This window comes from Cetorhinus maximus, chromosome 1, assembly GCF_964194155.1.
Source record: "Cetorhinus maximus chromosome 1, sCetMax3.hap1.1, whole genome shotgun sequence".
In the NCBI taxonomy this organism is placed as follows: Eukaryota; Metazoa; Chordata; class Chondrichthyes; order Lamniformes; family Cetorhinidae; genus Cetorhinus; species Cetorhinus maximus.
In genome coordinates, this window is record NC_135879.1 from 236896112 (window position 1) to 236921014 (window position 24903).

General features: G+C 44.2%; 1 protein-coding gene across 1 annotated transcript in view; it reads left to right on the forward strand.

Annotated features, from left to right (window-relative positions):
• LOC144688041 (dedicator of cytokinesis protein 2-like) overlaps positions 1–24903 on the forward strand; it is a 1154257-nt gene that overhangs the window by 734618 nt on the left and 394736 nt on the right. Inside the window, exon 28 of the mRNA XM_078554696.1 lies at positions 19076–19174. Within this exon, the coding sequence (XP_078410822.1) occupies positions 19076–19174 (99 nt within the window). The remainder of the gene's footprint in view (positions 1–19075; positions 19175–24903) is intronic.

Consider the following 24903-nt stretch of genomic DNA (forward strand, 5'->3'; position numbering starts at 1 on the left):
ATTGATGCCGTGCCATGGGCACCATTCCCGACATGTATCCGCCTGCCCCTGCCCCCCGCTGTAATTCTACCAGCGGCTGAGGAAACATCGAGCAGCCTGTTTGCCCATGGGCCAGTTGAGGCCCTGAAGTGGCCAATTAATGGCCTCCCACCACTGCCACGATTTTACCCATTGCGCAGGAGGCCATTGTCAAGCGCCCAGTCAGGCAGGACTCACTGGGCGATCTGATGGTCGGTCAAGGGGTGGCGCCCTTTTATGAGCCCCATGTGTCCTTTGGAGGGGACCCACAAGGTCTTCCCAGCCCAGCTGCTGCCCTGTCCGTACTGTCCCCCCTGCACCCCCCTCCCCCGACCCCCCCCCACTCCCCCTTGCCCCGCTTGCTAGGACCCGGCAGCCTGCAGACCCAGTAGAGGCCACCACTCCATGATGCTTCTGGGACCAGAGATGGCCAGCATCTCTCAGAAGCAGAACTTTCTCCCCAATAGGGAAGGTGGAAGTCTTGCTTCAAACCAATTAATGGATCAGCAGCTGTTAAATGGCTGCAGGCCGAGCTAGCCAAGAATGGCTTGCCAACGACTTTTACATCGGGGGCCCCACCCCCACATAAAATCCAGCTCAGAAGTTATAACTAGGCCAGAGGGTGTTGGTGACTCCACTGTTGCCTTTATAGTGATCTGACATATTCCACTGGCTGAAAGCATTAATTAACTGACCTCCATGCCCGTCCAGCAAGGCGGGACATGGATCAATGTCCCATTACACACTCAAGGCACTCATTTAGTTAACACAGCAAAGCTGGAAATACTTAGCTGGTTAGGCAGGAGCTCTGGGACGAGAAACTGAGTTCACGTTTAACAGATCAATGATCTTTCATGAGAACACTTCTGATGAAAGGTCGTCAGCACTTTCTTTTTTATTCCAATGCTTTCCTGGCCAGCCTTGTCAGGTTCTGGGGACTAGAAGCAGCCAGAGACAGCTTGAATTAAAAGTGCATGAACACAATGGATTCTTTTGTTATAACAGCTTCTTCAGACTCCTGCTCCTGTTTGCAGACTCCCTTTGCTGGTACGATGTTGTATGCTAACTGCAAGTGAAAAATGTGAACATTGCACTTTTCAAAACACTACAACGCTACAAACTTCCCCCTTTTCTCCCTCCGTAAACTTTAGCTTATCCAAAAATTTGTAGCCCATCTGTTAAATTGCACCTTTCTATTTGCCCATCACCTCCAGGCTTGCTGGCCTAGACTGGCATCAGTATAAAGCAACCTCTCAGCCTTAAAATTCTCATTCTTGCATCCAAACCCTTCCACTTCCCCATCCCTATCTCTGTTATCTCCTCCAGGCCTACAAGCCTCTGAGATATCTGCACTCCTCCAAGCCTGGCCTTTTGCACATCACTGATTTTTCTAATATTGACCGCAGTGCCTTCAGTTTTTTAGGCTCTAAGCCCTGGAATTTCCTCCCTAAACCACTCCACCTGTCTGCCTCTCTTTCCTCCTTTAAGACACTCTTTAAAACCTAACTCTTTACCAAGATTTGTCTCACCTGTCCTAATATCGCCTCATGCGGTTCAGTGTCAAATTTTGTCTGAAAACCTGTGAAGTGGCTTTGAATGATTTACTACCTAAAGGTGCGATATAAATAAAGTTATTGATCTGAGCATGTTACAAGGCAAACTGCTGAGCACAGAGTTAAGTTACTAGATCTGTAGTCAGTTTGACTCAATTGATAGCACTTTCAATTGAGGCTGAAAATGGTGGGTTCAGGGCCCACTTGAATAAATAATCCAGTTTATCAAAGGTACTGCAATCAAGTGAAATGATAAAAACCAAAGCCTTGCCTGCCTGTTTAGGTTGGTATTAAAGATCCTATAAGCTGTAAGTTCATTTCACGTCCTATTTGATATTCTTCCATTAACATCAGAAAAGTGGATTAGATGGTTGTTCACATTGCTCTTTGACCTTGTTGTCTGTTTGTTTAAGGTGTCAGCCATGGTTTGGTTGGTAGCCCTCACCTCTGAGCCAGGGGTTTGCGTATCCACTCTTACACTCCTGACACGTGAGCACATGACCCAAACTGGGTCTTCAGTGCAATACGGGAAGAGTGCTGCATAGTCAAAGGTGCCATTATCCAGATGAAATGTTAAACTGAGATCATGTCTGCTCTGTCAGGTGGGCATAAAAGATCTCATGTCACCATTTCAAAGAAGAGCAGGGGAATTGTCCCCAGTGTCCTGGCAATATTTATCCCTCAACCAATATCACGAAAACAGATGACCTGATCATTATCAAATTGTGGGGTCTCACTCTATGCAAATTGGCTGCCTACAATAGAACAACGTCTGTCCTTTGGAAGCACTTCATCAGCTGTAAACTGGTTTGGAGTGGTCTGAGGTTGTGAAAGGCACTATATAGATGCAAGCCTTTCCTTTTATTTTAGACTTCATCGTAGCTCTTTGTATGCAAAGCTAACACTTGTATGGGATATTGTGAGAGACATGATTAGACTTCTTTCTTTCACCTTTAGAAAAAACTATTTCCTAATCCTTTTCGTACCATGGTAGAATTTCTAAGTAGCATTTGTATTTGCTGCCTTCCTGCATGAGCAGCTTTAACTTCCCACACAGTTCGAGCCGACATCTGAAGGGATAATTTCTCTGTCGATATATATTAATTTCTGAAAACGTAAAAGACCACAGAGAAAATTGCTTTATGTAAATCCTGCCATTTCTTCAGGCCATTATACATTTCTCCCGGCCAGCCAAGCCGGTCTGGCTGCTTTGCGGGCTTAGTTATGCAGTGGTAGAGAGCTTCAAACATGGATTACTGCATGCTCATTAAAATACTTTTCAAACTGGCCTGAAATGTCATCTTTAGTCTCGCATTTCATGACTTACACATTGATAAGCTTGTAACCTAAGTTTATTTTTGGAAGAGGGGAAGAATTATTTCCAAGTGCTCTCTCCCTCACAACGCTTTGTTCTCCCACTCCATCATCATTTGGCCGCCTTTTTATTGCCTATTAATTCTCGAGTTGTGGCAAGGTTACCTTTTATTGCCCAGCCTTAGTCACCCCCCGAGGAGCTGATGAGCTGCTGCACTGCGTGTGGTGAAGGTGCTCCCAGAGTGCTGTTAGGCGACAGAAATCCATTATTTTGGGCCAGTCAAGATGAAGGAACATCAATATAGTTCCAAGTCCGAATGGTGTGTGGCTCGGAGAGGATAGTGTTCCCAAGCACCAACTTCCCTTCTTCTTCTAGGCGGTAGAGGTTGTAGGTTTGGAAGGTGCTAACGAAGGTGCTGCTTCACGAGCTGATGAGTTGCTGAAGCGCATCTTGTCGATGGTACGCTCTTCTGCTACTGTGCATCGCCAATGGCGGGAGTGAACGTTGAAATTGGTGGATGAGGCGCTGATCAAACGGGTTGCTTTGCCCTGAATGGTGTCGAGATTTTTGAGTGTTGTTGGACCTGCACTCGTCTAGGCGATTATTCCAACACTTCTGACTTCACTGTGTCCCTGTCCCCTGGTGCTCCCTCCGCCTTCTCACCTCATGCCTCACTTTCAGAAGTTTCCCGAAAAGGTTTTCTGCGGCTGTAGTTTCAAGCCCTGGATCTAACGTTTTCCTTTCTTCACAGTCTCCCACTCGTGAAGCTTCCATTGTTCCCCAGCATCTTGTAAAAATGCTTCATGACACCTTCCAGTCCCAGGAGGGAGCCATATAGAGATCTAAGTTCCCATGTTGCTGCTGTTGTCTAGGGGGAGTTGGTGAGGTAAACTACTGTAATTGCTAATGATGTACGAGTGCATTACTAATTCACAGACAGCTACTCAAGTTGGGAGTAATCATGACTTTGGTTGTTGGAGTAAAATGGGCAATATCAAATCAATCATCTGTTGTACACCCGAATTACATTTCTATGGAGTTCAAGGTTACAACACTACCTGCACTGCAAAAATACATCTTTGGCTATAAACCACGTTATGACATTCTAAGGCTGTGAAAAGTGCTATCATAAATTACAGCATATAAATCGACCTGGCCTATAAGGAAACCCCACTTTTGCAAACCCAAAACCCCTCCAACCCATCTTTTCAGCCCTGACATTCGTATTCGGTCTCAATTTTTCACCCTACAAATTTTGTTTTATTTACCGGCACCTTATAACTGGAAGCAAGGGATCAAGCAGGCAACACGGGCTGTGTTGAGAAAATGCGCAGGGGTTTAAGACATGCCCACACTCAGCGTACGCCACTCTTTCCATCGGATGTGGATGACATTTCAAATGGCGCCACCCACACCCTCACTGGTGGTGCACATCCGTACTCGCCGTACAAATCGACCCCTATTTTTGGAGGGATTTTTTGAGGCTTCAAATGTCAACTTATATGTCGACATCTACAGTATATAAATGCAAGTCCTTCTTTCTTTCCCTCTACACTACTCCAACAATGAGCGAACCAGCCCAAATGTCAGAGCGTCAACCTTACCATACCAGTACAACTCTTATCCACTTCCCAGCTATCCTCTGTCTCTCTCTATCTCTCTCTCTCTCTCTCCCTTCTATGATTTCCATGGATCATTGGTGGAGGGAAAGGGAGGTTAAGACAGCAAGAGAGAGATTGGTGACCTATGGCTTGCTTGGAGAACTGGGATTTAAAAACACTTGAAAAAGTGTGCAGAGAGGCTCAGGGAATGGCAAACAGGGATTTAATCTCTTGTGAGAATGCTCAGAGGTTTGCTTATGAGCCACATAGTGGGCAAATCTAAATCACGCAGGTGTTACAGATGTTGATGTGCAACAGTGAATTTGCCTGGAGAACAGCTCACATGTAAACAAGGCAAATTGTCAGCTCGCTGTTAAGCTTAATGTATTAAACTGCAGGATCTCTACAGCAGCTGTGTAAACTTGGGGAAAGGTTACGCTCAACACAAGAGCATAGTTTACTGTGTAACCCCTAGAGTGTCCCCCTCTCCTCTTACTGATTTCAAAATACACTTGTCGGACTGAGTGGTGTGATGTATTGGTTTGAAATAATGTGGCAAGGTAAACAATGTCAGCACATATGCCCCAAGGGTAAACATTATTGTTTATTTAAGAGTAGTGCCAATGTTCATTTCATGGGGGTGATCTGTGAGACACCGTTTGAATATGCAACTTCACATGAATTCACTGCACTTGGAAGGGAGCTCAATGATTCCCTGGTTCAGGTTTTGCTAAGTGAGCTTGTTTTCTGATCAAAACTCCTTTGCTTTTTGTTATCTTTTGAAAATTGCCTGTGAAGCATTATCACTGAAAAGAGAGGGCGGGAACCAAGGGATAAGCAGGGTATTTATTATCAGCAGCAAACAATCGAACGCTGGCTTTACACTTTCCATTCTTTCCCACACCCCACTCACCCAATTTTGTTCCTTCTTTCTCGCCCTCAACCCTGCTGCCCGTGTCCTTACTTGCACTAAGGCCCATGTTCGCCCATCACCCCATGCTTGCTAACCTTCATTGGCTCCCAGCCCTCAAATTCAAAATTCTCAGCCTTGTGTTCAAAACCTTCCCTGGCTTCGACCCCTCTCCCTAATCCTGTAAGTTCCAGCAGCCCAACAGCCCCCTGAAACCCCTGCGCTCTTCCAATCCTGGTCTCTTGCAGCCTAAGCCCTGAAGCTTCGGTATTCCCTCCCTACACTTCTGCCCCTCTCCAACTCATCTCCTTTTAAGCTGGTCCTACTATCTCCTCATGTGGCTTTGCATCGAGTTTTATCGGAATGCACTCTTTCAGAAGTGCCTCGGGATGTTTTGCTCAATTAAAGTTTCTATATAAATGCAAGTTGGTGTTTTTGTTGTTGCTGTTGAACTTTTTTGAAGCACAGTCGCTTATTGTAATGTAGGAAATGTGTCAGGCAATCTGGGGACAGCAAGATCCCACAAAGTGCAATGAGATAATGACCATGTAAAATGTTTTAGTGATATTGGTTGAGGTTTAAACATTTGCTCGAACACTGGAAATAGGTCCCTGGCCCTTCTTCAAAATAGTGCCACAGGAATGTTCCCATCTACCGGTGAGGGTGGTTTAATGTTTCACCCAGAAGAGGGCACTGTTGTGATATCACTTTAAGAGAGAATATGTTAATGCATAAGTGGCCAGGATGATAACCATGTGACCAGGGGGAGATAATGGCATAGTGGTAAAATTCATTGAGTAAGTCTGGAATATAAAGCCACTCTCAGTAACGGTGACCATGAAACTTACCATCGATTGTTACAAAAATGCACCTGGTTTACTAATAACTTTTAAAGAAAGAAATCTGCCATCCTTGTCTGGCCTACATGTGACTCCAGACCCACAACAGTGTCATTGACACTTGACTACCCTCAGTTCAAGGGCAATCAGGGATGGACAACAAACGCTGGCCTTGCCAGTGATGCCAACATCCCATGGAAGAATAAAAAACGCAGACGTTGTTCAGAGGAGTTTTCAGTTTAGCTAGCAGTATGTGGTGTGAAGGAATTCAACCTGTACTTTCCTGTAACAATAGCTGGTGAATATTTCTAGTAAATCTGTCTGCTGAGCAACCCTGTACTACATCTTCAAATAAATCAAACCTATTTTTAGTTTACCAGTTTGTGTGAGATTGGTAAGTTTATATTCACCAAACATAGAAATACAACGGACACTACCAAAATATTGTTTATACCATCAAGCAGATTTTCCAATACCCATATTAGGCTGACTGGTTTACATTCTTCCTACACAAGATTACGATTGTGACAACACAATTATCAATAGAGTAAAACTAATCTGTCTCGTGATGGTCCAATCCCAGTTCACCTTTCCTCTTAAAGGAAGAACAATCCAACGCTATTACATTTTGGGGTATCCTTTTCATCTCCCTGTTAAGCAGCTAAGATGGCCAAGGGCACACTCCTGGGATGTGGATTTTGTCCCATGAGGAGAGGTTGAGTAGACTAGGCACATATTGCCTGGGTTATAGAAGAATGAGAGGCGATCTCATTGAAATGTATACAATTCTTAAGGGTCCTTACAGGGTAGATTCTGGGGGAATGTACCGTCTGTTTGGGGAATGTAGACTACAGTGCCACACTTTCAGAATATGGGAGTCAGTCAAATAGAACTGAGATGAGGAAAAATGTCTTCACTCAGAGGGTTGTGAATTTTTGGTATTTATATACTAGCGGGCTGTGGATGCTCAGCCATTGAGTATATTCAAGATAGAGCTTGATAGATTTTTGGAAACTTAAGTATTCAAGAGATGGAGATAGCTTGGGAACATAGAGTAGAAGATCAGCCAGGATCTTATTGAATGGCAGTGCACACTCTAAGGCCTGAATGGCCTACTCCTGTTGTTATTTCTTATGTTCTTAAGTTCACTGTAAGAGGCCAAGACTTTAGAAAAGTCACAGGACCAAATTGAACAATTTCATCCTTCGAGATTTGCTGACTAAGGATCATATTTACGGAGAAAAGCCAATCGTACCCAACCAAGCAGGAGTTGATCAATATGACAATTAAAAAAACACAAAACCTCAGGGGAAAAGGAAATTATTTAGCAATCCTGGGGACTTTTAGTCTTTCCTGTCTATGAGGAATATCGGGATTATTTTTTTCCTTCTCCCAAAGCACCGGCTGTATTCTAAACACTGCAAAGCACTGCAGAGGCTGGTGTCATACCCAGAAGACATGAAGGGAATTTCTAGCCTTCAGAAAACAGCAAGGATTTCATTATCACTAAAGAGGCGCTAATGACCCGTGTGAGTGCAGAAATTAAATTCCAAGGAAATGCACAAAGGCCCCTTACATTTCTAAGGCAGAGCTCGGGCCAGTGGAGACGATGTGATACAGGGGCGCCCTGAAGCCGCTCAAACTTATTAACAGATGCAACGTTAACCATCTCAAGAACCCAAACCAGGAACATACACCCTTTGCCCGAAGCAAGGGGAAGAAGTGGGAGTTATGTCACATGACCCCTCCAAGCTGCTAGAAACCTATAATGATGCCTTGTGGAGCTGAATCCTGGCAGTCTGCCACCCTCAGTCAACCAAAGCAGCAGCAGAAACAGAGCTTTGTCCAGGTTTAAATTGCCTGGCCCTCATCTACACTGCTTTCCACTGGAGCGTCTAAACTTCTTCACCAGTGCCTACTACAAGGCTAATTCATTTCTAAGTGCTTCTCCCTTCTATGTGCTTCAGCCAGCTAACCTCCCTGAAAGAATACGCCATTGGACTTTTGATGCTGGAGCCTGGACTTGTGTGTCACAATACTTCTTATTTTGTCTGTGATCTTTGCCCTGTCCCGCTTTCTTTTCCTTTATCCCTCTTATTGTGCGAATGTACTAGAGGCGAAGTTATGAACACCCTTCCCACATTTTTTTTGAGTGCGTGTAAAATAAACTAACCCTCTGATTTTACCCTATCTCGAGTTTGTTAGTGGGGCTACTAATAGAGGATTGGATTACTCCAAAAACTGAAGGATTGGGGAAAATACACCACCGCTTATAAAGGGAGGAAATCAAAAATCAAAAACACCTTTCTGTTTGTGGACAAGTAGTGAGAGGAGAAAGCAGTGGCTGTTATAACTTAAACCCCCTCCTGTCCGTAACATTGGAAACCTGAGAAAAAATAACAGAAAATGCTGGAAAAACTCAGCATGTTAGACTGCACCTTTGGAGAGAAATAGAGTTAATATTTCAGTTGAATGGCCCGTCGTCAGGACTGAAGAAAGATGGAAATGTAACAGGTTTAGAGCAAGTGAAAGGGGGAAGCGTGGAGGAAGGTCTGTGATAGGCTATGTTTTTAAAGTCTGTTCAAATCGCAGAGGGGCTACAATCGAGACCATAAATGTTTGACACGGTTTTGAACTGAGGAAAAATAAAATAGTGTATTGCCTAACTATATAATAAAATTTATATTGGTTCTGCCTAGAGTTAAGCGTCAATTTTGATCCAACTTTGTCAGATGGGAACGGGATGATTCACAGTTAAAATTACCTGGCTAATTCCCACTCCATGGGCGGGATTTTCAGGTCCCACCCACCATTGGACCAGGAATTCCCACCCGAAGTCAACGGACCTTTAGTTGGTCTGCCAAATTGTCCGCCCCACCCGCGATGAGTGGGATTGGAAACTTTAGGCCCATGTCTGCCCTCACCACATGGGCTACAGTGATCAAGAAGGCGGCTCACCAGCACTTTCTCGAGGGCAACAAGCTCAAAACCCATGAACAAATGTTTAAAAAAATCTTCCGGCCCTCCTTGGATATGGGAGTGTTGTCAAAGGACTGGAAGGTTGCAAATGTTACTGCCCTGTTTAAAAAAGAGGAAAGGTATAAGCTCAGTAATTACAAGCCAGTCAGCCTGACCTCTGGTTGGGGGAACTTTTGGAAACAATAATCTGTGACAGGATTGTCACTTCAAACAGCATGGCTTAATGAATGACAGCTTGCAGGGACTTATTAAAGGCAAATTGTGTGTGACAAACTTGACTGAGTTCTTTGATGACGTAACAGACATGGTCGAAGACAGTAATATGGCTAAAGTTGTATGTATGGACTTTCAAAAGGGGTTTGGTAAAGTACCAAATAATAGACTTGATAGTAAAATTGAAGAGCACGGAATTAAAAGGACAGTGACAGCATGGAAATGACCGTGGAGAGGGAGCTCATCAGACTGCTCCATTTCAAAGGTGAATTTGAGTGTGGGATGAAGCGCATTAAGGTGCATCAAGAAATTCTTAGATGCAGCTGCAGATTCAATTATGCAAAGGTTAAGAGATTAGATTCTCAAGAGATTCCATTGAAGACGCTTTTCTCATGGAAGCCACAAAAATGTTAGCGAAAACTGGGCCTAGAGGGGATCCCATAGCCTAAGGCCACCACTTTCAGACCCGAAAAGTGTCCAGTTTGCCTCAGCTTACCCTGGAAAGGTAAGGTATCTCAAACATTTGAACAACAGGTGAAGCTAGTACTATGCAGCAGCAACACAAGTAGTATTTTCCACTAACAGGATGCTGCTGTCAGGCCAAAAAGATCTTCTGCCTCCCTCACAAATGAGTAGTCTGGTATATGAATTTCAGTGCCAGTATATAAGCCGCATGTCTCAATGACTGGTGAATTGTTCCAAACAGCACATTGTGAAGGTGGATATTATTATTTTAATATTTTTTGGGAATACAATGGTATTCTGTAAAGAAGACTATGTGTGTGTGTGTCCATGACTAATTAAACTGGGGGAAGGTTGTTAAAGACAGCTTGTCTATGGGAACTGAGAGATAAAAGTAAAAGAGCTAGATGCATGCATTTGTAATGAGAGGCTATGGTGAAGTTGGAATCACAAGTAAATAAGTTGTATTTTAAAATTTGCAATAGGCGATGGGTAAGGACTTGACTTTTCAGCTGTTAAATTTGAAAAGGGAGTTTAATGGACTTGTACAACTTGCGAGAGTTTCATAAGTAAACAAAGGAAAGCTGCTACATTTGATTTGACCCAAAAGTGGAGGCAATAGAAGACCTGAACGGTTTTTATATTTTAGAAAAGTTGAGTTCAAAGAGGTGGTTAGGACAATGGAGTCTAAGATGAAAGAAAACAAAAGATATTTAAGGAAAGATGTTTAATTGAGTTGAGGTGGCTGTGTGGGGTAGTTGTCCTGAAATGAGCTCTGTGCTGAGAAAAATTGTGAATTTGAAGCAGCCACCCAGTTTCAGAAAAGTCTTTGTTTTCAGAAAGCAGTCTGTTTCTGAACTTATTTGGATTTATGCAGCAGAGTGGAGGAGAGTGAGAAGTCATGTGGTATATTTTACTAAAGTAACAGCAGTTTTTGCCTTGGGTAGTATTACTGGATTTTTATGGTTAAAAATCTAATAAAGAAGCTGTTGCCAAGTAGCTTACTTGTGTGTTCTGACCAAGTGGCTTTTCTTTTTGGGGGAATGTTTTGTAAGACTGTTTTAACTGTGTAATTTTAATCTTGTGTACTTAAGTTTTTTTTTCTTGGATCCTAGTGTTGCTAGGATTCTATGCTTCTGGGATCAGTAGCTTTCCCCTCATTTTCAAAATACAAAAAAAGGCGATGAACGATAAGGCAAGTTTCCCTCTGGGATTTGGCTTGCTCAGCGAATAACATTGGCTGCGGTCATAACAACGCCCCTCTGGCTATTCACAATAGGTAGTGTACTGACTGCACTCAACCAGCCTGTGCTTGCAAAACTCAGAACATAATCTCTAATATTAGATGTGATTCCATGACAGGATGGCACTTACTGAACAATCCCAACTGTGCTAAGAATTACACCAACACAAAAACAGAATTACCTGGAAAAACTCACCAGGTCTGGCAACATCGGCGGAGAAGAAAAGAGTTGACGTTTCGAGTCCTCATGACCCTTCAACAGAACTGAAGGTTCAACAGAACTGTTACACTAACAACCCATTTCAGATTATCAGTGAGCTGGCAATGTGGCTCAGTTGCACTTACTAGAAGCTATGTATATTCATACGCAGGGACATGTCCTCTGCAGGTGAAAGGAACATGTCCAGGCATTGCACCTTTTTTGCATTAAACAGAAAGTGGGGAACAGGGGTGGGCAGAGACAACAGTTCCCTGGTGCATTTTCCATTGCATCGCCTTGGCCGATCAGTCAACTTACCAACCAGTCAGCACCCTTTCCTCATGCAGTATAAATTATTGCTCTCTTTGAATTTTTGTGATTCTTGCACCTGTCCTGATGAGCGCAAGACAAAAAGCTTTGAAAGCACGTCTCTTTTTCAGCAATACTCATGAGTCTTTATTCTAATTGGTGTTTGTGGGAATTTGCTGTGTGCAAATTGGCTGTCGGTAGTGATTACAGCTGAAAGAGTTATTGATTGGCTGTATAGACCAGATGATATGCAAGACACTAAGTAACGCAAGTCCCTCTTCATAACTAGAAAACAGAAGTACAACTCATGTAGTTTTGTTTGGAGATTATTAAATGTGGTGAATGGCTTCTGCAGAAGTTTATTACAAGCTCTGGTGGCAAAAAAGAGCAAATGTTCTAGATTTCTGCACTGATATCTCCTAACATTCCTGTGGCAGGATTACACAATGTCAGTTTTGCTTATCATCTTTACAAGCTGTGATTATTTTTTTCCTTGTTATTTCACTGACTGATCTCACATCAAACACTCCCAACGAGACACCTCGGCAAATCCTCTCTACAACTACAGAGCAGAAATCAAAATGTTTGAAGGCACTGAAGGCAACAAAATAAGTTGGTGTAAAAGGATGGATTTCTGCACTTCTTTCTTAAATTCTAACATGTCTCTGTGCGTTTCTCTGTTCTGTCACTTCATCAAGCTCTTCTTGACTCAGGACATTTTGTTTGTTCTGACTTCTGAATATTTTGTGCTAAGCTTTTCAGATTTCCTTTCAACTCTTTGCCTCCCTCTGAAACCCTGTTGCTCTCTCTCATAATTCATTACAGGAAAAATATGAGTTGGCTATGGATTTGCTTGAACAAATTGCATGGCATGAGAAGTAGAAGATCCCTTCAGAAGTTTGTGTGACATGACATTATTCCAATAAATTACTTACTTGTATTAAGTTAATGACATCCTGACTGAAGATTGGTTCGAAGTTTAGAAGAGTAAGAGGTGACTTGATCGAAACCTTTAAGATCCTGAGAGGCGTTGACAGAGTGGTTGTGGCACTGGATGTTTCCCCTTGTGGGAGAATCGAGAACTCGGGGGGCCATGGTTTAAAAATCAGGGGTCGCCCATTTAAGACAGATGAGGAGAAACTTTTTTTTTTCTCAGCGGGTCGTGAGTATTTGGAACTCTCTTCCTCAAAAGGCGGTGGGAGCAGAATCTTTGAATATTTTTAAGGCAGAGCTAAATAGATCCTTGATTAACAAGGGGGGTGAAAGGTTATCAGCGGCAGGTGGGAGGTTACAATCATGGTCTTATCGAACATTGGAGCAGGCTTGGAGGGCCGAGCGGCCTACTCCTGCTCCTAGTTTGTACGTGTATTAGTAATACTGTAATTGTGTTTTTGCCCTGATCGAGGATGCTTGCTAATAATGAACATGACCTCAAAATGTTAAAATTTTAACAATCTCACAATTTCCTCAAAAAAAATTCCCTCTTCTCGCCTTTGCTTTTGAACAGAGTGACTGCTGTTTATCGTTCTTTTGAAAGTACCGAAGCGCAGGTCCAAGGTGCACAGTACAGTCTAACATTACGGTTGAAGAGATTATTAGAGAGACGCAGTGAATCATGACATGGTGATAAAGCTTAGACTTTACAAGCCTGGGGATAACAGCAGAAAAGAAAACTGAGGCGGCTGCGGGAGGGGGGCGGGGGTTGGTGATGGGAGAGGCGGGTGGAAGGAGAGCTGAGGCCTTACTCTCCGTCAGCATTAAACCTTCAGAATGACCATCGCCGTCAATCTTCATCCGTCTTGGCCCAAGATCAGGAGTTGGACAGCGACTGAAAGCATCTACGCTGGCTCACCTTGCTTTTCCCAGCCTAGCAGCACTAGTCTACATTACAGTACTCCAGAACCATTCACCTTTTAGTGTAAAGGATGTTTCCATATAATTTGTGGTATCAGGTGTGGTCCAGTCGTTAGCGGTCTTGGCTCTGAATCAGAAGGTTGTGAGTTCAAGTTCCAGTTCAAGTGCCAGAACCCTCTTAGGAGAATACCACGCTTTTGAAGGTGCTGAATTTGGGGTGAGGCATTAAATTTTAATAAGGCCCCTGTCTGCCTTTTTAGGTGCATGTGAAAGACTCCACAACCACTCTTTTTAAGAAAAACGGAGAAGTTCTGGCAAAAACCTATCCCTCACAGTCACTGAAATAGATTAACTGGTCATAAGCAGAGGTGACGTGAGGAGAAGTGTTTTTATGCAACAAGGGGTTGGGGTGGTGGGGGGGTGGTGGGAGGTGTGTTAGGATTTAGAATACACTTCCTGTTAGGGCAATGGATACAGATTCAATAGCAGCTTTCAAAAGGAAACTGGGTAAATACTTGAAGAAGAAAGAAATGGTTGGGATATAGAGGGGTGTAGGAGTAAACAAAAGAACCATGATGGGCTATATTGTCTCCTTCTGTATTATTCCATGATTATATGATTATCTCATTGCTATTTGTGGGAGTTTTCTTTGTGCAATCTGCTGTCTTTGCCCTTAAATGACAAAAATGACTATACTTCAAAGGTGCTTCATTTGCTGCAAAGCTTTTTTTTATTCATTCACGGGATGTGGGCTTCGCTGGCTGGGCCAGCATTTATTACCCATCCCTGCTTGCACTTGAGAAGGTGGTGCTAAGCTGCCTCCTTGAACCACTGCAGTCCATGTGTTGTAGGTACACCCACAGCGCTGTTAGGGAGGGGGCTCCACGATTTTGACCCAGCGACAGTGAAGGGACGGCGATATATTTCCAAGTCAGGATGGTGAGTGGCTTGGAGGGGAACTTCCAGGTGGTGGTGTTCCCATGAGTCTGCTGCCCTTGCCCTTCTAGATGGTAGTGGTCGTGGGTCCGGAAGGTGCTGTCTAAGGAGCCTTGGTGAATTCCTGCCATGCATCTTGTAGTTGGGACACGCTGCTGCCACTGTGCATTGAGATATCAAGTGGCTGTGAAAGGCACTATAGAAACACAAGTTTTTATCTAACGCCCAAGTTTAACATCTTATAGGGCACAAGAAACATTTCCCGTCCATTTACTCTTACTTTGTACAAATGTGGAACGAGACAACATTAATCCTTTAAGGGCCCCACACAGTGGAAATTGTGTTGGAACCATCAATTGCTGAAATTATGCCTGTAGCTTTGAATGCACCACAGTTGTTTCCAAAATCACAGTGCCAGACTCCTCGCCATATTAACGCTCCAAGGATTAAAGCATGCTGCTGCTTCTCCAGTGCTGATGGATTGTATTTTCACTTGAAGCTATTAAAGCTAAGCGTGCAGAGCAGTTTCACCATCACCCACCCCACCCCCGCCACCACCTTTACCACACTGCATCATTTCAACAAAGGTCTGAACCGGCTTTCAAAATGAATTTAATAAGAAAAGATGGCAGCGACTATAAAATAAGCGCTCTTAGTAGCTCTGAACTCTGATTTATTGGCTAATAAAAAAAAAACTTCACAAAGAACAATTTAGTACCTCATTGATATAGGGATGGAGGAGATTGGACTGAGTGGTGTCAGCATTGGTAACTAACACATTGCAAGCAAATATGCTGTGCCGTTTTGGTTTTACTTAGAGTTGCACAGAATATACAGCACAGAAACAGGCCATTAAGCCCAACTGGTCCATGCCGTAGTTTATGCTACACATAAGCCTCCCCCAACCTAGCTTCGTCTCGCCCTATCAGCATATCTTTTGGCTCTCTGGGGACCATCCAGATTTGAAAAATCGTCTCCTCAATGTCAGGGAAATGTACATAAGTGTGGAATATGATGGCCACCCAAGGGATGCAATACAGATTCACCTGAATCATACAAGGGCCCAGGGTTAAATCCTGAGGACAGGCTGCATACATGTGTCTTGTATTCAATGCAGTTTAGAAGGTTGAGGTGTGATATAACCAAGGTGTTTAAAATGAAAAAAATAATCTATAGAGGAGATACAGGGGAATTATTTCCTCTGTTGGGGCAGGTCAGAACAAGAGCACTAGAGTTAGGTCAAGCAGAGTGAATTCAGGAAGCACTTCTTAACAGAACAGCTAGTGGAATCTGGAACTCACTCCCCTCAGAAAGCTGTGGCCATTGGGGAACACGTATGTGAATTTATGGGGAGGTAAATCTCAATGGCAATGGAGAGGTTTAATAGGGTAGATGCAGAGATTATGTTTTCACTTGTGAGCTGACTAGAACTAGGGGCCTTCAGGCAGTCACTAATAAATGCAACAGGGAATCCAGGAGAAACGCCTTTGTCCTGAGAATTGTTAGAATGTGGAACTCGCTACCATGTGAAACAGTTGAGATGAATAGCATGGGTGCATTTAAAGAGAAATTATTTCATCAAATGAGGAAGAAAAGGATAGAAAGATGTGCTGCTAGGATTAGGTGAGGAAGGTTTGTGGTGGGGTGCGAGAAGAAGCTTTGTGTGGAGTACAAACACCAGGATGGATCTATTGGGCTGAATGGCCTGCTTCTGTGGTGTAAATGTTTTGTAACTTGATAATTAACTCCACAGACACGAGCTTAAAATAGTGAAGGCTAAATTCGAGATTGGCATTGAAAAGTTCTGCGCATGAGAAGAATGAGGATGTGGAATGGACAGCAGGTTTTATGTATCTTGACAGACGCCTCGCAACAAAGGCAGACATGCACGACGAAATTCACTATTGCCCCCAGTGGGCCAGCTCAGCCTTCGGCTAATTGAGGAAAAGAGTATTTGAGGACCAGTATCTCAAACCTGAGACTAAGGCCAAGGTTTACAGGGCAGCAGTGATCTCCACGCTCCTACATGCTTCAGAGACTTGGACAACCTACAATGGGTCCATCAAAGCACTGGGGAAGTACCACCAGCATTGCCTTCGTAAGGTCCTCCTAATCCAGTGACAAGAAAGGCGATCCGACAGCAGGTTCTCTCCCAAGCCAATATGCCCAGTTTCAAAGTGTTAATCGCTCAAAACCAGGCCCGCTGGTGGGACATGTCGCACGTCTGCCTGACACTAGACTGCCGAAGCAGCTTCCTACTCAGAGCTCAGTCATGGCAGGAGACTCCCAGGGGTGCAGTGGAAATGCTTTGGGGAGGCCCTCAAAGCATTCCTGAAGAGGTCAAACATCTCCGCTGTCTCATGGCTTTTGACCAACCGAAATGGAGAAGGTTCACCCAGAAAGGCACCAAACACATTGAGAGACTTCTTTGGGAACCTGCAGGGGTGAGGTTGAGTCATGGAGGGAGCGCACCAACCTGCAAACAACCCGTCTACCTAACCCTTCAAACACCACCTGCTCCACATGTGGCAGAGTCTGTAGACCATTGGACTTATCAGCCATCTCGGAGCCCATTGAACCGGATTGGAAGCAAGTCATCCTTGATTCCGAGAGACTGCCTGAGAAGAAGAGATAGTCAGAACAAGAGGCAATTGGTTGTTATATTGAGGGAACAGTAGAATCTTACAATACAGGAAGAGACTACATGGCCCATCATGGCTACGCTGGCTCTTTGAAAGAGTTGTCCAATGTGTAACCAATACCAATCCTATCCAATTGCAGCATCGTGCTGGATTGAATGAGTGGCCTTTCTTATTCATATAGAATGTGGGCGTCACTGGCAAGGCCAGCATTTGCTGAATAATGCCTTTTATTAGCTGACGGAGTAGGGGATCATTGACATCAATGGTGCATGAATTCAGTTGAATCAATCGGTATTTGATTTCTTTGTTGCCTGTCCTACAGAGGCAATCAGAGGGGGCGAGATCACAAAGAATTGTATGAGAATTCCAGAGCCAAAATGCTTTATGCGCAGCCCCAATGATTAGACAATTCAAAATCTTTTCATTTGTAACTTTCAGCTTGATGGTGCTTGGCTAAGGGAAATCTTTTAACCCATTGCAGAAGTGGGCTGTACAGTTGCCTCTGGCAGGTAGAAAGGTCAGTTTAACAGCACGGGCTGCTCCACCTTGACCTGGCCTGTAGACAGCAGCCAAACACAGGGACTGCACTGAATGACAATCATTAAATGTGAACAAGAAATACCCAGCTGTGATCTTAAAGGAAAGTTCCTTGAAGTGCAAAAGTATATTATTCCCTCCTCAAGGGAATTAAGATGCAAAAAAGAAAATCATTTCAAGATTCTTCAGGTTCTTTTTGTCCCTTCAGGAGAGATCCCTTTGATATTCCTTGAAATTTAGCTGCTTAGAGCCAGATTTCACAGCTACTACTTCGATTTATATACTGCCGCTATCATAGTATAAAGGTGTTTCACAAGGATCATTATCAAACAAAATTCTCACTGTCTGTTCAGGTAGATATTGGGGCAGTAATCTGAAAATGATTGGCTTGGCACTTTGGAAGAATTTACCAAATTACCCAATTTTTAAAAAAATTGTTCATAAAATGTGGGCGTCACTGGCAAGGCCAGCATTTTTATTGCCCTAATTGCCCTTGCTTCGGTCCATCTATTCAGATACACCCACGCTGCTGTTAGGAAGGGAATACCATGATTTTGACCCTGCGACAGTGAAGGAACATTGACATATTTCCAAGTCAGGATGGAGTGTGGCTTGGAGGGGAACTTGCAGGTGGTGGTGTTCCCATGTATCTGCTGCCCTTGTCCTACCAGGCGGTAGAGGTCGTGCGTTTGGAAGGTGCTGTCGAAGGAGCTTTGGTGAATTGCTGCAGTGCATCTTGTAGATGGTATACACTGCTGCTACTGTGTGTCAGTAGTGGGGGGGGGAGTGAATGTTTAAGTTGGTGGATGGGATGTCGCTCAAGCAGGCTGCTTTGTCCTGGATGGTGTTGAACTTCTGGAGTGTTGTTAGATTTGTCCAGGCAAGTGGAGAAATTCCTGACTTGTGCCTTGTGGACATGCCTTGGGGAGTCAGGAGATGAATTACTCAGCACCCTTTTTAAGATTATTCTTTCATGGGATGTGGGTGCCGCTGGCTAGATCAACATTTATTGTCCATCCCTCGTTGTCCTGTTCTTGTAGTCACAATATTAACTTATTGGTTGATTGATTCATTTTGTCCCAGTTTATGGATGAGCTTGATGCATCAGAAAAGAGAAGTTGCTAGATGAAAAAGATTAAGATCCACCTCATTCATCTTTTACCATCCTGGTAGGCAATCCAAAAAACAATGATTGAGGTGCTGACCAATTATAGCAATCGATCTTCACCAACAAGTCTGAAACATGACATAAGACAAGACTCCCCAGAGTTGGACAGCTTTGAAGAGTAGGTGCAAAGTCACCTGTTCATCCCAAGCATGTTCTACTCACCGCATGTCAAGGTTCAAATCACTCCTAACCACATCTAAAAAAAATGCTGTTTTCTGTAAGAAGTCTATTAGTGCCTATGTTTTGAAGATGATGGCTCCTTCACAACTCATTTTCCATATTTTTTTCCTTGTCTAGAGTAATTTTGTGGCCTGTATGACAGCTATCCTCAGCCAGATGGAGTACTCTCATTACAACAACTACATCAATGCCTTCCAGACACGTCAAGACCTCATGGTAAGTGACTTCAACAAATTTTCTTTGAGTTTTCTTTCACCTGTTTCACCTGTTTTTTTTTCCCTACACCACTGCCTCAATTTGCAACTAAAAAGTCTGAGAAGCCCTTGTGTCATCTTGTCCAACTGTCCATTCTTCATCTGGGAGCTGAGACGATGAATGTCAGCAGGTTTCTAACAGCAGTGAGTGGATGAGCTTAGGCAAGCTTGCAGATCTCTTTTCAAGCCCTTCCAGCGGATGTCACTGGATAGAATCATAGAAGGCTGCAGCACACGAGAAGGCCATTCAGCCCATCATTCCTGTGCTGGCTCTTTGAAAGAGTAACCATAGTTAGTTCTCACAGAATCACATAGTGCAGAAGAGGCCCTTCGGCCCATCAAGTCTGCACCGACACGTGAGAAACACCTGACCTACCTACCTAATCCCATTTACCAGCACTTGGCCCATAGCCTTGAATGTTATGACGTGCCAAGTGCTCATCCAAGTACTTTTTAAAGGATGTGAGGCAACTTGCCTCCACCACCCTCCCAGGCAGCGCATTCCAGACCATCAGCATCCTCTGGGTAAAAAAAGTTTTTCCTCACGTCCCCCCTAAACCTCCTGCCTCTCACCTTGAACTTGTGCCCCCTCGTGACTGACCTTCAACTAAGGGGAACAGCTGCTCCCTATCCACCCTGTCCATGCCCCTCATAATCTTGTACACCTCGATCAGGTCGCCCCTCAGTCTTCTCTGCTCCAACGAAAACAACCCAAGTCTATCCAACCTCTCTTCATAACTTAAATGTTTCATCCCAGGCAACGTCCTGGTGAATCTCCTCTGCACCCCCTCAAGTGCAATCACATCCTTCCTATAATGTGGCAACCAGAACTGCACACAGTACTCTAGCTGTACATCTCCAACATGACCTCCCTACTTTTGTACTTTATGCCTCGATTGATAAAGGCAAGTGTCCCATGTGCCTTTTTCACCATCCCACTAACATGCCCCTCCGCCTTCAGAGATCTATGGACACACACGCCAAGGTCCCTTTGTTCCTCAAAACTTCCTAGTGCCATGCCGTTCGTTGAATACTTCCTTGTCAAATTACTCCTTCCAAAGTGTATCACGTCACACTTTTCAGGGTTAAATTCCATCTGCCACTTATCTGCCCATTTGACCATACCGTCTATATCTTCCTGTAGCTCAAGACACTCAACCTCACTGTTAACCACCCGGCCAATCTTTGTGTCATCCGCAAACTTACAAATCCTACCCCTCACATAGTCATCTCTTCATCCCTGTGTTTTTAAAAGTTTTCCATCCTCAACTACCTGTCCAAATTCCTTTTGAAATTATTTATAGAAACAGCTTCTGCCACCTTTTCAGGTAGGCCACGACAACTCGAGTGGAAACATTTGTCCAAATCTCCCCTCTAGAACTTTTGGCAATGATTTTGAATACCCCCTATCAAATCTTCTCTCATGAACCCCAAAAATGGAGGCACCCTTGGAGGCATGTAAGCTAAAATTCTGAGGAGCAAAGTCATCGGGCAGTTCAGAGCAGAGGCAAAATTCCTCGGGGTGAATTGTTTGGACCTTGGGTGCCAGGCTTTCCTCCCCTGCCACCAGCCATTGAGATGGCATCCCATCTGCCAGTGGGAAAATGCCAGCATTCCCACAAAATCAGACCTAATTGGGTCCGTAATCAGCCTAATTGACTGCCTGCCCCCATGGGGTGGTCCGGGTCCCCACCCTATGAGAAAGCTCCCCACCTGCAGGAAAACATAGGGGAGCCATTCCGACTTGGCTCCCCACAGTTCCAAGCCCGCCTCAGTGGTCCAGGAAAACTTAGCCTGAGGAGAGCAGTCCTAACCTTTTCCAGATGTTCCTCATAACCGAAGTCCCTCATCCCTGGTAACATGCTGGTAAATCTACTCTATGCCATGCCTAAAGCCTTTACTTCTTCCCTGAACTGTGATGCCAGAATTGTCCACAATACTCCATTGAGGCCTAACCAACAATTTATAAAGTTCACAGAATCACAGAATCATTACAGTACAGAAGGAGGCTATTCGGCCCATCATGTCTCCACCGGCTCTCAGAAGGAGCAACACACCTCATGTCATTCTGCCCGTAACCCTGCACATTCTTCCTTTCCAGATAATAATCCAATTCACTCTTTAATGCCCCCATTGAACCTGCCTCCATCACACTCTCAGGCAGTGCATTCCAGATCTTAACCAACCGCTCTGTGAATAAGTTTCTCCTCATATCTCCATTGCTTCTTTTGCCAATTACCATAAATCTGTACCCTCTCATTCTGGGTCCCTCCAACAATGGGAACAGTTTCTCTCTATCTACTCCATCCAGACCCCTTCATGATTTTGAACACCTCAGTTAAATCTCCACTCAATCTTCTCTTCTCCAAAGAAAACAGTCCCAGCTTCTCCAGTCCATCTATGTAACTAAAGTTCCTCATCCTTGGAACCATTTTTGTGAATATTTTCTGCACTTTCTGTAATGTCTTCACATCTTTCTTAAAGTATGGCAACCAGAACTGGACACAATATTCCAATTGAGGCTGAACCAGTGTCTTATACAAGTTTAAAATAACCTCCTTGTTTTTGTACTCTGCAGCCCCAATTAATGAAGACTAGGATGCCTAAATTCTAGCCTGATCTCTCTGTTTTTATATTCCCTGCCTCTATTTATAAGCTATTTATCGGCGTCTAGGGGCACTACCTCTGTGTACTGGCCATAGCAAAATTAAGAGTTTGTCACCAGTTCCACTTTACTAAGTGCAGGGCAGAAACTTGTATTCCTGTTGGGAGTGAAAACCTTTGCAGATATGCACCCCTGCCTAATCTAGGATCGCTGTAGCCAATATTAATGCCCAACGACCATTGAGTTCAACTAACCCAGCACTAAACCAGATAGCAAGCAAAGGCTTTCACAATCAGTGTGCTTCCCTTAAGGACATTATATTATAAGTTTTATGTGTTTTTATTTTGTTTAATAAGCAGACTATACATTTTTTTTTTATTTGTTCATGGAATGTGGCATTGCTGGCTAGGCCAACATTTATTGCCCAACTCCTTATCCATTCAATACATTGGTGCTTCATTCTCTGCAAAATATTCACATTTTATTGCATCCTACATAATAAACCTATTTCACTGTGCAGGTTTAATAGTTAATCTTCTTTTAATGGGCTTCTTTTCACCAGTAGCAGTGATTGCTGATTTTCCCCATAGAATTTGTGGACCTATTTCTAGCAGGCTAATCTTTGTTCTAAGCCTTTGTTCCAAATTTGCTGCCCCTTGTGTTTTATGGTGGCCCTTTTCAGCAGCTAGTCTAGAACGACTGAACACGCCTGATTGTCCAGAGATTATCACTGCTTTTACATCCCAAGAGAGGCCAGCCAGCAGCTACTCAACAACCAGGGGGTAGATATGCCAGTCAGAAAAGTGCAGTCATCAAGGTTATGGGTTCAAGCTCCAGAGGCTTGAGCACATTATTCTGGCTAATCCTTCAGTGCAATACAGAGAGAATGCTGCACTCTCACAGGCGCAGTCATTCATTCAGATGAGATGTGAAACCAAGGTCCCATCCAATTCCTGTTTTTAGCAGATGCAGTGCAACTGTTTCCCCTGTTGGAAATGCAGAATAAAGGGTCATAATCTTAACATGAGAGTTGGACCATTTAGGAATGACCTAGGCACACATTTTCCACACAAAGAGCAGTGGAAATCTGGTGCTATTCCCCATGCCCCCTCCCGACCTCCCACCTTCCCCCCCACCCCATCCCCCAGTTGGCTGTGGGTGCAGAGTCATTTGAAATTTTACAGACCAAGAGTGATAGATTTTTTTTTGCTGGGAGAGGATATCGAGGGACTTGGAGCAGTGGTAGGTAAATAAAGTTGTGGCACAGGTCAGCTGCGATCTATCTGAATGGCAAAACAGGCTCAAGGAGCTGAATCACTAACTGCAGTAATAATGGGCTGAACTTTACAGTGGGGGCAATGGCTCCATCCCTTCGCATATAAGTCAGGAGCGAGTCCGGTTTCGCCTGTCTGGCAAGCCCCACGGCCGTTAAATGGCTGATAGTCTTTGAATTGGCTTGAGGAGGGAAGCCCACCTCTCACAAAGAGGAAGCCCTGCCTCAAGAGAGCTGCCGACCAACGCGGAGGCCCGGCAACTCTCATACCCCAGCAGTGCCACCCAGAGCAGTGGGCACTGCCGGGACTGCAGAAAGGCTGGGAAGAAGACATTCAGCTGGGATGTAAGGGGTCAGACTGACAGGCCCCGGTGAGGGGTATGGGGTACGTGGTTGGAAAGAGCAAGGGTGGGTGGGTCGGGGGGGCGATATCATGGGGTAGCAGGATTGATACCTTTGGGGGCCTCCGATGGGCACAAGATGCCCATCAGGGAAGGACACCCTCAGCGCCCACCCCCCCACACACACCCCCAAGTCAGGCACCAAGGCTCGCCAGGTTTTACCTGGTAGCTGGGAGACCAGGTACCGGCCTCTCCGGCTGCAGGGATTTTACCATTAATTAGCCACTTCAGATCCCAATTGACCCACGGGCTGGTGGGCCACCCACGCCTTTCCCGCCACTGGTAAAATACCCACGGGCATGGGCGGGTAGGCAAAGGGCACAGTGCCACCGGCCTGACACTCAATTTTTACACAACCATCCTTCCCCTGCCATCCCTTGGTGGGTTTGGGCAGAGGGGGAAGGGGTTGGGTAAAATTCAGTCGAATGTTCCTGCAATATATGTGAGGCAGCCCAGATGAATAACACTTGCCCTTTAAATCAGCGGCACTGAGAATTGAATGTACTGAAATCATTTACATAGGTCTTTCATTTTGACTGTCTATTCATATATTGAACGAGAAATTGATGACTTCTTTTTGCAAATTCCATTCATGCTGTACATATAAAGAGACAACCCTGCTTTCCTTCAATGGGTTTTTTTTTTGTCCCCTCAAAACTTTTAATCACTTCATGTGACAAATGTAGACATCTGCTCAGCTTTTCCATTCCCTGAACTTTGTCACATTTCATTGTCTATAAATCTTCATATTCAGCCTCCAAACCGCAGATAAATCATAAGTCCATTCCTCCCTGCAAAGGACCCGAACATCATTAAAAAGAAGGAAAAAAAAAGAACAATTTTGCAATATACACTAAAATTTCATTTCCTCCTCTTAAATCCGGGACATAAACCGTGAAAAAAAGTCTCGATCCACAGCTTATAAGGAATGACATCAAGTGAAAATGTAATGAAAGAAGCTTTCATTTCATGCTTGGCCATTGTAAAGTATCACTGTTTTATTTCTGGTGGATAGGCCCCACTATTGGTTCTGAAACATTTAAGGGGAGATGCTGGTGTAGTGGTAATGTCACTGAGTTAGTAATCCAAAAGCCCAGGCTAATGCTTTGGGGAACATGGGTTCAAATCCCACTGTGACAGGTGGTGAAATATAAATAATTGTATTTTTTTTGGTGATATCTCTAAATTTTGCCGACTGTTACTTTTTTCACTGAGTCACGGTTCGGGGCGTGACACTCTTGCCTCTAAGTCAGAACATGATGGGTTCAAATCCCACTCGAGATTCTTGAGTACATCATCCTGACTGGCACCCCCTCTGCAGTACTGTAGGAGCGCTATAGCCTCGGAAGAACTGTCTCTACAACAAGACCCCGATTTCCCTCTCCGATCCCATGGTGCTACTTTGAAGAAGA